At 42.2% G+C, this 10,520-nt stretch overlaps 1 protein-coding gene across 1 annotated transcript in view; it reads right to left on the bottom strand.

Annotated features, from left to right (window-relative positions):
• The window catches only part of WIPF1 (WAS/WASL interacting protein family member 1), an 18,545-nt gene continuing 8,025 nt past the window's right edge, over positions 1–10,520 (bottom strand). Inside the window, exons 6-9 of the mRNA XM_085322306.1 lie at positions 10,046–10,130; positions 8,145–8,541; positions 6,389–6,502; positions 1–4,899 (exon numbers count right to left, since the gene is read on the bottom strand). Of these exons, the coding sequence (XP_085178432.1) occupies positions 4,844–4,899; positions 6,389–6,502; positions 8,145–8,541; positions 10,046–10,130 (652 nt within the window). The 3' untranslated portion in view covers positions 1–4,843. The remainder of the gene's footprint in view (positions 4,900–6,388; positions 6,503–8,144; positions 8,542–10,045; positions 10,131–10,520) is intronic.

The following is a 10,520-nucleotide window of genomic DNA, read 5'->3' as shown; positions in this document are numbered from 1 at the left end:
TTAAATAAAAGTAAAATTTATTTGGCATAGGACAGAAAAACAAGGAGAAAAAAAAATCACATACAAAATAAATGTTAAGCAGAAAAATATTCACAGAACTAGACTAATATTTTGTAAAAAGCGCAAACTTTAAGCATCTGATAAAAACATGTTACTTTCTATTCAGCCTGTGTTTTAAGTTCTGTTCCTCTCCCTTTCATAGTCGTGTGGCTTTAGAAGTCCAAATTTAAAGTGTCTTCTTTTGTATGTATTACCTTATGATCATTTATGACAGACAAACTGTATTTCAAAAAGGCAACAAGTGTATTACTCCCTTTCTTAAGACATTCCATTTCCATTTTTTCCCTCCTAATCTGTCTACCTAACTGCATACTCRACAACTAAGGACATATACGTGTCCTGCTTCTGCTGAATACCTCAAATGATCCCCTTCTCATCAATACTCCAGATTTACATGTTAACTAACTGGCACAGTTTCACCTTAAAACCAAAAAGATCACCGTTTTCTCCTGACATTCATGAGGAGACATTCCATGAACATGTTACTGAACATCTTTATGTAAGAGAGTCTCCTTAATTTTCTGGTGAATACAGTTTGACAGATTAAAGTTCATACAATATATATTTTACAGAGTCAATGTACCGCCATAACATTCTGCTCACACGTGACTGTAAGACAGCAGTGTTCACAGTATTACAACAAGATACTATGTACACGCACATTTTACCTTGATTTGTACTCTAGTAATGATACCAGATTTCATCAAATTGGTTTTTACTTCCATAAACACTCTTCTCCTTTCCGGAGTCCCGTAGTTATATGGCCCTCTGTCTACGTCTCTCAACCTTCTGCTTGAAACAGTTCCCAGTTTGATCACCTAACCCCAGTCTCTGTCTCCAAGGGGAAAAGTACAGTTTCTTTTTGCATATTTTTGCACACAAAATTGTTGTGCTGAGCACATATGTGAAACATAATAGAAGTTTACTTTCCTGGACCTCTGCTCTAACAGAGCACAACTTCCACAAGTGACATGTAAACAGTCRTTGCTGCAAGTAGAAGCTACTGTCCAGTTTTCTAAATGATAGGCTAAGGAACTTCTTCAATAGTTCAGTATTGCAGGGGAAAAAAAGCCCTAGCTCTCATGATTTTTTAGTGCTGGGAAATCCTGGCTTCTAAGTAAGMACCTTGCGACCGTATTTAAGCAGCTCATTTACAGAAATACTTGCTTCCTGAATCACAGGTYGGTTTTCCTGTAACAACTCTGAACATTAATTGCTGTGACCTCTTCTGCTAGTGGCTGGTGCAGACATARCATGTGCTTCTCTTCCAAAAGTATGGAGCAGAAGTACTTGGTATATGGTACAMGAGTTATTCCCGTTTTTACTCAGTTGAATTACACAGCAACGAACACCACTGTCACGCCATGCARGCCTTAGTGATGACATAAAAAGGTAGTTTGAGGTGTGAATGTTGCTACTTCAATGCTATTAAAACAAACACAGTAAATCCTATACGCAAGCGATGAATCAAAATTTAGCCCTCTAATAACCCGTGCAACCGTGCTGAAGTTAGCTGGACTGTACGGAGAGCAGAGAGACACTGCTGCTGGGAAAGGGTAAGGTTTCCAGAGGCATACCAACAACTTACGGTGAAGTACCCACTGGGAGACCAGTTTCCACTTAGGTCTCCCCTAAAGACTGATTCAACAGTCCCTCCACGCACTTAACTCAGCCTGAAGTTAGCTGACCGAGCGTGTTACAGCAGCAGGGCTTGGCTCAAACGCTGTCTAATGCTACTGTCAGCGCTATTTTACATTAGGGCACGGAAGAACAACGACTATTAATTTTTCTAGTGAGACACAGAAAAGTTGACTAAAAAATTCATAAGGCACCACTGGTTCAATAAGTTTTGTTTTCTTCTTTTTTAACATTGCATAGTGAAATAAATACTTTAATACTGATCATATTGTAAATAGCTATGGATATATGAAGTAATATACTGAATGATAAAATGCTGCATTGTTCTGGAATATATCTAGGGAATTTTACAGCAAAAGATACAAACAGTAAAGTTGTTGTTAACGAAAAAAAATCCCTCTTTCTGCAAGGTATTTTATCTATATGCTAAACATTCATTTCAAAGAGGTTTCAATAGTACAACAAAATGCTAAAAGACAAGCAGCTCAGCTTTCTTGGCTTGTTGACTAAAGGTCTTTTAGACAGCACATTTTAAGTGAGATGGAAGTTGATTTGCCAAGTCTTTGGTTATTGCCCAGAATTTTTGGTCAGAAAACCTTGCTCAAGAAATCAAACAGAATATTTTTGATCATGCAGAGAGCTGACAGAACAATATGCAGCATTTTCATTGACTTATTCAAAGTAAAATATTTATGCTGGAAATAGATAAGTTACAAAAAATGTATAGCTTCTGGAGTTTTCTCGGATTTTTGGCTGCATAGCTACTTGAATATTAACAAGGATTTGGCAGGTCAACGTATTGAAAATATTGTATTCTTAAATTCAAAATGTCACTCTTCAGAAAGTTATAAGTGCTTCAGTTTAATAACATGAATACAATAATTTATCCTTTAAGTTATTATGCTAAAAATCTTATTTGGACTTCTATTCACATAATAGTATGCCAAAGAGATCGGCACTTTGCATAGTGCATGTGTTTAAGTGACCTCCATACAATACATTTACAAATTCAGTATTGAACTGGGCTTGATCCCAAGGTGCACCTGTCACATGGAGGTCCCGTTACTATCTGTTTAAGAAACTCTTACAGCCATGATCCTACAATTAGATTTAGATACATCCCTGCGCCTGCGCAGATTTAATTGCAGATTCAAGACCACAAATAGTAACTTAAAGTTGGTCATTAGACAAAAAAAATGTAAAAACAGGTACATAACCAAATGCTATCACAGCTAACATGATTTTGTAAACAAATAYTGAAAAGGCCAAATTAAGTTTGGTCTGGCCTAATCCAACTCTGTCTGATGCCCTTCATTGGGACAGTCCCAGCTGTAAGGCAGGAGGGGGCTCTGGTCCTCCCTGGTCACTGACAACGCAGAAGACCCTTCACACAAATGCTCCTGTGAGGTTCAAGCTTTCTTTGGCTAAAGTCCCTGGATTTCCAAGAACTGACCTCATTCTGGCCTTAGAGCGCACTTAAGATCATGTCTCCCACAGAAGGGAAACATTTTCCTAACCTACATGACTTTTTTTTTTTTTTTTTTTTTCCCAGCAATACCCTGTGAAACATGCTCACTGATACAGGCTTTGTAGGGAGTCCAAGGAGTAAGCTGATGAAACAGATACTGCTGAGGAGGCACAGGAGAACTTTTTCAGAGCTAACCATCAGAAGTCCCATTAATAAAGAGCTACTAATCAGCAAKATTTCAAATTCAGAATTATAATCTTCCTCTGATTTCCAAAGGCTTTTTACATTTACTTAGATCTGTTTATAAAATGCACTCATTCAATTAACTCTTTCCTCAAACACAAAATTCAAAAGCCTTTAAACAAATCAACTGACTGTCACAACGTGAGAATACTTTACTTTTTCTTCTGCTACTGCAAGGCTGGCAGCTCTCTGCTGAGACTCCTTTCAGCGYGAGTTGAAAGGACAGGCTTCATGGCAAACTCAGAAGGCCAGATCTTTCCATTTCTCTTGAATGAGCGAAGACAGTAAGTTTTGGAGCTGATGCTTCCATTAGAATACACTRACTCCAGACCTCCTTCACTAAATCAAAGGGCTTTCATTTATGCATGGGATTTTTGACCTCAGCTGCTCTGCTATACGTCAGCGACAATCTCTCTGAGACTTGTGACTTAAGCCCCAAGAAGCTTTTTAAGTTAAAAAAAAAAAACAAAAAAAACCCCCATGATTTAATTGTACCAAAGAAACAACTGGAGAGCTTATGCAACTGGTGAAGCACTGATGTTAGTGATGCTTCACAGAAAGAGCTTGTAACTACAATAATTGCTGCATTTGGACTAAGACTGCTTTCTGAGGAAACTTTGCGTGTAGTCTCACGTAGAGAGTATTACAGTAATCCAGGCCATGGATGGCTGTAGGTTGGTCCACATCAAAGTAGGAAAGAATTAGGTGACTAAAAGCATAAGGCTATTACAAAACAAGGTGGGACGGATAGAGAAGATTTTTTATGCTGCTGAATTTGTGCTTTTCTTTGGAAGATCCTCCACAGATAAAAGCAGGGCCAGGCACAGTATATCCTCGGGGCAGCATGAGCCATCGGCGGTTTAAAATATGGTTTGCTTGGCTAAGCTGAGGTCCAAAGACGAAGGTTGAAGTCTTGGTCACCATGTAGTAGGACAGTCGCTTGCAGAAGTGCTGGGGCCAAGTGAAGCACGCAAAAAAGGATCCGTGGGACTCTTGACTCTGCGGTATTCTCTGGTAATCGTTTTTTAAACACAAAATAAATTGTACATTGTCATTCAAATAATACAGCCACTGTACCCCAAAATAATGAGATAGCTTTTTTTGAGCCATCATTAAATTCAAAGGCAGATCTCCCATCGGAGTCAAGGGGACAGGGCTGGGCCCCATACGCTTGATGTATGTATGTTGTATATGGGCTATCAAATGCTTTTCATGACAGCCTGTAAAATAAGCAAATAAAAGTGATAGCTTTAAGCAACTATAGTTCATAAGCTGCATCTATTACTTCTGTAACAGAGACTGAAGTTTATTCCAGCTGACAAGCCAAAAGTAGAAACAAAGCAAGACGGGTTACTTCCCGATGATGTGGACAGGAGAACTGACTCGAAGGAAACTTTAAAGCAGAAGTTGCCCAGGGATGGGCCAGAACCCATTTCACCTCGGTATAGGTGGAAGAGGGGGAGCACCTCTTTCTTTTCGGCCAGAGCCACCTGAAAGAGAAAGCAAGTTTTTCGTGTTACTCCTCCTGGCTTCTTTTCACGTGAGAGTTCATGTCTAACTCATTCATTATGTAACTGGTGAAAAACTCCGCATTTTCTCATCTAACCTTTTTACTAGAAGTTCTTTGTAGTTTTTGGTTAGTTTATTAAACAGCAGTATGTCAACTATATTTTAATGAATGCTATCTGAAAATGCCTGGAAAGTGTATATATTTCTGCAACATGCAGAAATACAACATGCAAAAAGGCATGTTTCATGTCTTAGTGCTGCTTGAACACATGCAAATTTCAGTGAAAGCTCTAAATGTAGTTCAAAGCTCTTAATATATTACCCTGGATGAAGATTTCATTCCAGACTCATGAAAGATAAATGTGTGTATCTCTTTGCCTTTCTTTTTGGAGTAATAGGAAGGGGTGAAAGTTAACAGTGCAAAGTGAAGGGTCAGAGATTAATTGGAATTTCTACTCCAAACCTCATCGTTTGGAAACAGCAGAGAGACAGAAACATCTGAGTGTACAGATGATTACAGGCTAACTATGAGCCACTGATGTGACTGGTTGTGAAAGCAGTAAATGGATCCCTGGGTGTATCGGGCAAGATACACTAATGGAGACAGGAAGTATTTATGCTGCTATAGAAGACATGGGTGAGACCTCAGCTGGAATAACACGTAACACTGATTGGAAAAGACACATTCAAACTGAAGTGTATACAGAAGCAATGCTGATGATCAGCAAAATGGAGATCTTATCTTGAAAGAAGAGTCTAGTACATTCTGGTTTAATCAGCCCAGAGAAACAGAAGCGGGAGTATGACTGTTGTCTTATAAAATACTGGGGCTTTCAACGCAAAGGAGGGAGGATAATTAACTAAAGGACAATGCTGGCACAAGAAAAACTGAGCCATGAATGAATTTAGATGGGAAATGCAAAGAAAAATCCTTCTAAGAGGAGCAACAGGGACACACGACAATCAAAATGGTCCTGAGGTGAAACTGGGGATTTTGTGGTTCTGTCTGCCTGCTCCAGAAGAGTCCGGATAATAATGTCAGAGAAGGTCTCTTACTATTGTATTGAGAAGGTCTCTCAAAAAAATGAACAAACCCTCTGCCACCTCCTCCTCCTGCTCTGAGCCTCCACAGGTTCAATTTTAAGAGGGCTTTTATATGCAAACTTGCATTTAGTGTTTTCTGTGTGGCGGAGAATGGTAATCAGGCTGTTAGTCYGACAAATTTTGAAACCTCAGTACCCAATCTCTTCTCCATCCACGCTATCTTTTAGGATGATTGGCTTACGCTGTCAAAAAAGGAGGATCAACAAAGGAAGCATCAGACTGAAGGAAGCCAAACTACTCCTGGTTATWACTGTCTTCAACTGATCAAATATTTACTGCTTACTGCAAAAACTGCTCTATGCTGTGCTAACCCTTTCAAGTACATAACTGATACGCTGAAACTCACGGGAGTTGGAACAAACTTACCTCTGCTTTCGTTTCTTGCTAGTTTACTGGGATAACTTTTGTTCACAGGTACATATGGCTCTGGAGGTGGCAAGTCAGATATAGGATGGAAAGAAAATCTGCTTTCCCATTCATCTGAAAAAAATAAACATACAGTTTACTGGTTAATTTTCTGACAGAGCTACAGAAAGTCATTTGATATTAATATCATGTTTAATACATGATTTATATTGAAAAATGCTTAGTGAACTSAGTATTGAACCAGCACACTACTGGGAAGTAGAGGCTTTAGGTTAATTGGAGAACAAAAATTCGTAATTAACTTTGATATCTCAGCCAATTTAATGCAAAGTCACAGGCTGGGGAAGTGACCATRGTAATCAGTGCTACATTCCCTTCCATGTGTAATAGATCTGATTATATAAATATACATACATACATACACGCACACACACATATCTATATGTATGTTATTGGAAATGTATAATGACTCCTACTGCAAAAYGGTATTTCACCCCTGGGTATAGAATTTTCTGATATTTAAACTTTGTTGATATACAGAGCTCATTAAAAACACATCAAGTTGTAAGTAGTGTTTTTTGTTTCAATTTTTATACAGGAAAAAGAATATTTGGGACCATTATGATAAAACTTATGATGACATTGAATCTTTTAGCATGCGAGTAGCATGAAAAATAGCTAAATGCATCAGTATCTTGTGGTACTACAGCGACCTTGTTGACGTATTGACTGTACAGGATTCTAAAGAATAAATAAAGCTGATCTGTTTCTTAGTTAAAATAATGGGGGAAATGTTTTTCTGCAGCTCTGTTCTGTACTTGAATTTGGATGCCTAAGRAGGAAAGTACCCTCTTTCCTTCCTAAGGAGGAAAGGGCCCTCTCAAATTTGGTCATTGCCTGACTTGGTTGCTTCAGGACTTTGCAACCATGACAATCTTGCAATAATGTTTTATTTTATTGCATAATGTAATGAACAGCTGAGTAAGTTTTTCCTAGCAGCTGAACACGTGGTTATTTGCAGAGATCCAGTTTTTCTCTCCTTACTCCTAATAGTTGCAATTACAAACTGGTATGTGAAGGAGCTGCAGGTTCTAAACCCTGAAAGTGACTTATATAGGAAAAAATGTGTTTGCAGCCCATCTGCCTTATCTGATGTTTAAAGAAGGTTCAGAAGGGTTAGTTACAGATTTATCTGCTGTTTGCCTTTTTTAACCTTATAAATGTCAGAAATAGCAACTTTGGCCTTCTGTAATTTACCTGAAAGGCTTATCTATACATCGCAAATATAAACCTTGATTAAAAAGAAAAGCCTGGTGAATCTTTAAAACATAGCTATTGTGGATCTCACCTCTTCAATAAGCATTAGTAAAGCGAGAGAAACTCAACACCTTCAGCAGTTTTCTGACAATTTTTCCCTCATCTGTTTTTCAGCTTTCAGTTTTTGAGTCATCTAACCTAGTCTGAGACTCAGTATCTGTATTGACAACTTTGCAGTTTTGTTCTGTGCATAGTTTATACATATATATATATATATGTATGCACACAGTAAATATACTTACTATGTATCGTATGCTATATATATGGTCTACGCATGTGTTGTCCATTCCTACCTGGCAGGATTAACTGAGGCTCGACTGACATCTCTGCCGACCGTAAACCAAGGCTCTGCACTAGCAACAAGTCTCTGCCTGCTGCGTCGAGGCCAAGGGCCTCCGCAGGGCCTCCACCCGAGGCGACGGCTGCGAGCGCGGCTTACCGTCGCACGGCTCCTGGAAGCCGTTCCTGACGGCGGGGGCAGGCGGCGGCGGCGGCGCTCCGGCGCCCGGCCGGTCCGGGGGCAGCGGCGGCCTCGGCCCCCCTCTCTGGCTCTCCAGCGGCGCCCGGGAGGGCAGCTGCGGCGCGGCCGGCAGGGCTCTCGACGTGCTGCCGTTCCTGCCGAGCGGGGGCGGCGGCGGCAGGGGGCCTGAAGCGAGACAAGAGGCAAGGGCACAAACACGGTTCGTCGCAAGGGTTACTCTGCCGGTCGTGAGCTGCCGCCTGCGTCCGCCGCCCGCCGCCACCGACGGGCGAGGTGGCCTTGTGCGGCCCCTCCGCACAAAGCGGCCGCCTCGGCGACGCGGGGCCTTCAGCGCCTGCTTCCCTGCTCTCCCGGGCTCTCCAAGAGCTCACGCGGACCTGTGGCGTACAGCACACGCCGGGTATGTCTAAGCACAAACGCACTTTAAAGCGCGTAGTCCCATCTCCCTCAGCTACAGCAGCTCCTGTAGAGGAGCCGATCCTTGAAGACACTTTTAAACCACTCTAAACAACCCTGGCCACAGCGGGCAGAAATCACGACTGGAAGTCAGGACACTGCGGAGGTCCAAACCAAACCCTGCTTCCTTTCTGTATACCACTGCCAGGCAGGAACACGTGGAAGAGAAGCGCAGCTCTGTTTCCCACAGAGGCTCTTCCTCCATAGGGGTGGTCCGCTCAGGGTGCCACCGCCAGAGGCATGCGGGGGGGACCCAGCGCGGGAGCGGCAGCGTTAAGCAGCGTGGCATCAGTTCTCTCGTTTATAAACATATCTGCTGCATGCCGGATTTTGCTGTAGTTGGAGCCTATCCATCTGCYGCCAAATTGGAAACAGACCTCACACAGACATTTGCATTTCCCCTGTCGGTGCATCTGAATAACTGGCACGACAGCAAGGCAGGACGAATACACAAGGCATATTCCACACAGCATGGGACCAGAGCCACATCGAGGGCAGGTCAAGGGTGCTTCTCTGCAAGGAGGCAGTAAATAAAGGCAAGAAAGGCCAACACTTCCCAGTTGCTGCGTCCAGCCAGGCGGCCACRGTGAGGACACCAGGAGACGGAGAAGAGGGTGTGGATGTCAAAAGGTCTCACTGCCTCTCTGTTCAGCACAGTTGGACAATTGACAATTATGTTAATTTTTWAAGAAATGCTTCCTTGTCCTGATGAAATCTAGTTACAGATGTGCATTTTGAAAACAAGGGCAGTGGATAATGTGCTTCTATGGAAAAGCATTGAAACATGTTGCAATAAACATGCTGTAGTTCATGTTCTGTTCTTTTTTTTAAAAAAAAAATATTAAAGCTTGCCTTCATAGAATGATTTCTACTAATGGGAAGCACTTAGCAACTTTTGGAATAGTTTTGCTTGCTCTCTCAAGCCTACCTAAGACCGTTATCTATATTGAACGGGTGCCAAACAGAAGAATTTACATTTATAATTTATAGCTTCAACTTCCTCCTACTTATTACGTCACCAGAAAGGTGGTGGTGACTTGCTAAGATCGTGCATCAGAAAAGACCCAAACAGCCACCTGTGGAAACAGTGGCCATCATGGAAGAAGTTCTCAGAAGTGTCCGAATAATCACAAATGCTCTCTGTAACTTTGCTCTGGGCTCCCCAGCAGTGTGGCTGCTTAGAGGGGATATAAAGGGAATAAGGAGGCCAGTTAAAGGAGCTGGAAAGCAGCATGGATGGCTAGAGCCTCTGGCAGACCCTGTGAGATTCATCCTTGCTGTGCAGGACTGGGTGGGTTTGAGATGATTCCAGATTATTATTCCAAAGGACTAAAGGAAAGGCAAAGCCCAAAGAGGTTCCCAGGGCTGCCTTCTAAGCAATGCTTCTCCCTTCCCAGTGTTACGGGCCTGGCCGCTTGCACCTTAATTCCCTCATTTCCAAAAGGAAAATCATCTGGTATTAAGAGAGCTAATTCACAACGTGCAATCCTTAAAAATTACGAGCAATGATTACCAAAGGACAAAGTGTATTATGACATAACTCTACGGAGACAATTCTGATTCTAGTCTCGTTTGAAATGTGCACACTGCAAGCGTGACTAACAACAGTTAGTCACCCCGCAACAGCTGCCATTACACTCGACAACTGTTGGACAGGTCCTTTATTAAAATAATCCGTCTTTCGCCCTAAGMGTTCGTGCTCCCCAGCACGTAGGAGGCCGGGTTTTGCAAACCCGCGCTCCCGGGAGCGCTACCTTTCACCTGAGCGGGGCTATTCCCAAACGCAAGCACTTGCGAGCGAGCTCCCGCGGGGCAGGGCCGCCGGCGCGGCTCGGCTCGGCTCGGCGCGGCGCGGCGGGTCCCTACCTGCTCGGCCCG

This window comes from Rhea americana, unplaced genomic scaffold, assembly GCF_003343005.1.
Source record: "Rhea americana isolate MKP2758 unplaced genomic scaffold, rheAme1 scaffold_12, whole genome shotgun sequence".
In the NCBI taxonomy this organism is placed as follows: domain Eukaryota; kingdom Metazoa; phylum Chordata; class Aves; order Rheiformes; family Rheidae; genus Rhea; species Rhea americana.
This window is presented reverse-complemented; position numbering and strand designations above follow the sequence as displayed.